Source organism: Manihot esculenta, chromosome 5 (genome assembly GCF_001659605.2).
Source record: "Manihot esculenta cultivar AM560-2 chromosome 5, M.esculenta_v8, whole genome shotgun sequence".
NCBI lineage: Eukaryota > Viridiplantae > Streptophyta > Magnoliopsida > Malpighiales > Euphorbiaceae > Manihot > Manihot esculenta.
The window spans coordinates 6,586,629-6,589,227 of record NC_035165.2 but is presented as its reverse complement, the minus strand read 5'-3'; the positions used below and the strand labels follow the sequence as shown (position 1 = coordinate 6,589,227).

The 2,599-nt window shown below is 35.4% G+C and overlaps 1 protein-coding gene across 1 annotated transcript; it reads right to left on the bottom strand.

Annotated features, from left to right (window-relative positions):
• Positions 1-1,669: 1,669 nt before the first annotated feature.
• On the bottom strand, positions 1,670-2,134 carry LOC110614842. The gene has a single exon (XM_021756521.1). The coding sequence runs from the start codon at positions 2,132-2,134 to the stop codon at positions 1,670-1,672; it is 465 nt and encodes a 154-aa protein (XP_021612213.1).
• Positions 2,135-2,599: the final 465 nt, after the last annotated feature.

The following is a 2,599-nucleotide window of genomic DNA, read 5'->3' as shown; positions in this document are numbered from 1 at the left end:
AATCCCATACGTTCCATTCTTCAAAAAATACTTGCCAAAACGAGAATATATTTATTTACGGGGACCCTACCAATGCCAATTGATTGATTTCACCATATATGTCATCTGGTCCCGGAAGCTTCCTCAGTTTCCATACTCTATGTTGAAGAGAGAAGAAAGAAGAAGAGAGGGAGAGCGAGGTGGTGTCCTTTTGCGGATGGGTTCGGTCGCTTTTGGGTGGCAAAGCCCTCTATTTTCTTTTGGTTTTTTTTGCGTTGCGGTTCTTTTTTTGGTTTTGTAGATTTTATTTCTTTGATAGTATTTTATGATTTTAATGGTAGGATTTTTTGAAACGTGGATTTTGCTTTTTGGCTGTCAGATTGATTGCATGTTGTTCTGGACTTGTGGTTTGTTGTTCTTTCTGAGTATTACATCTTTTGAGTGCATGTTTTCTTTCTTTTCTAATGTGATATTTTCTTTGTTCTTCTTCAGTGTCGTTGGTCATGAAAGATGATGGTCGGTGCCTGACTTAATAGGAGATGAGCGGTTTGACAGTGCTTCATGATTTGGGTTTGGGTTGGGGATGTTGGGTTGGATATGGTATTATAGGCTGAGTTGGTGGTTGGGCTTGCAACTCTGTATCTATTTCATCTTGGCCACTGAACTTTTAATGCAGTTCCAATTCGTATGATAAAAAACAAAAAAACTGTAGATCAAGTCGTCTGTGATTATTGAAGTTGAATTCTGTGCATGTTAAACGGGATATTTTGCTTTTGCTATTTTCAATTTTCAGACGATGCTTATTGTCCGTGCATATATGCAACCTTATATTTGTGGTCCAATGGTTTAATTTGATTATGGTCCACAAAGTATTTGACCCTTGCTTTGCCTTTGAATATTGACAAATTTATGTTGTGGGTGACATTAGTTATGCTGTTGTTTTCGAGTTCTAATTACACAAGGGCCAATTAGTATGCTGCTTATGATTCTAAGTTCCTTAATTTACTTGAGGTCTTAGTTGGTCAGTTTTCATATTTTGGTCATCTCATTTGCTCTTACGATACTGATAATGATGAAACTGAATCATGTTATTTTGAATAGTTGTTGCTTAATAGGAGAATTGATGCGAGTTGTGTTTGGTCCCATCTGTACATCATTACTAGTTAAGCAAAGACCGGAATTGATAGATCTGCAAGGAGATGATGGCAGTAACAATGCTCTCTCTTTCTTGCAGAACCAGCTTCGATTAGGGTTGGGCCAGCATTGAATTTAGTCCTTAGATTGAGTTTAATCTGTTGGGCTTTGGTCTATATTAGCCAATATGAACTGGGTTAGTTTTAGGCCTTGATTGTATGTGGGTCTGAGCATTTTATCAATGCAAATCTTATCTTTCGATTAAGAAGAGAAATCAATGATGGTTAAAAGGAAATACATACAATGTTGTAATTAAGTAGTACTGTTGGTAAGTCATTGTGAACTGCGAAGTATTTTGCAGCATTATCCCTCCAATCTTATTTTGAGAGTTTAGAGCCAGGAGTTCATAATTGAAATTCATATTATTTAGAATTAGTTAATTACATGTTAATTTTCTTCATTCTTCAAGCCTGGATACTTAAAATGCCAAATCAAACCAAATTCAAGAAAAGCTACTACGGCTCGATCTACAAGCGCAAGCCTCTCCGGCTCAGGCTCAGGCTCTCGATCTGCATCCTCCAAATTCAAAGTTTTCGAAACCGTGACAACCAACCGCCCGCCGATACATCTCGCAGTAGCCATCTTCGGGGAGTGTCGTCTTTGGAAGCCTGTACCGCCACATGTCGATATTGAGATCCTCCACCGAAGATTGATCGACACTCTGCGCTCCTCTTACTACAATCTTTGTCACTCCAGGTAATATCTCCATCACATGAACCTGAAAATCATCGGTTGTGGTGATATCCCCACCGTTGGCGAGGAAACGGAAACATTCTTTAGTTTCTTGGACAAAAACCTCGGCGTCTGAGTTGAAGGGAAGCTCCAGGACTCTGTCAAATACGTGAGGGAGTCTCTTCAGTTTCTTGGGGGTAGGGTTGGTGGTGGTGGTGAAAGAAGCTACACCGTTTTGGGAGGCGGTGAGATTTCGTTTCTTCGGAGTTGGGTGGACTATATTTCTCATAGTATTATTATGTGACAATATTTTATGAGGCATACATTTTTAATTTTTTTTGCCACGTGATATTCGAGTTTATACTAATATTAATAATTATTTTTCTCTTAACAATTTAGATATGTTTAAGTTAAAAGATGGTAATAATTTTATTTTTTTATATGTTTTCAAATAATGAAATGATCATATATATGATTTAATCAATCTTAAAATATTTCATAGGCTTAACATCAGATTTAATCAATCTTAATTTTCAAATATTATTTCATTTTTATTTATTAAAAATTAGAATTAGTAATAGCTAGTGCAAATTGCAGGTTTATAGTAAAAAATTATATAAAATAATTAAAATATATAATATGAATATTTAATTTTATTTATTTATTTATTGAGATAGAAAGATTTCATAACTAAATATCAGAGGAAATAAATCTAGAATTGAAATACATAAAAAAAAAAAAAAAGACAGCCAAA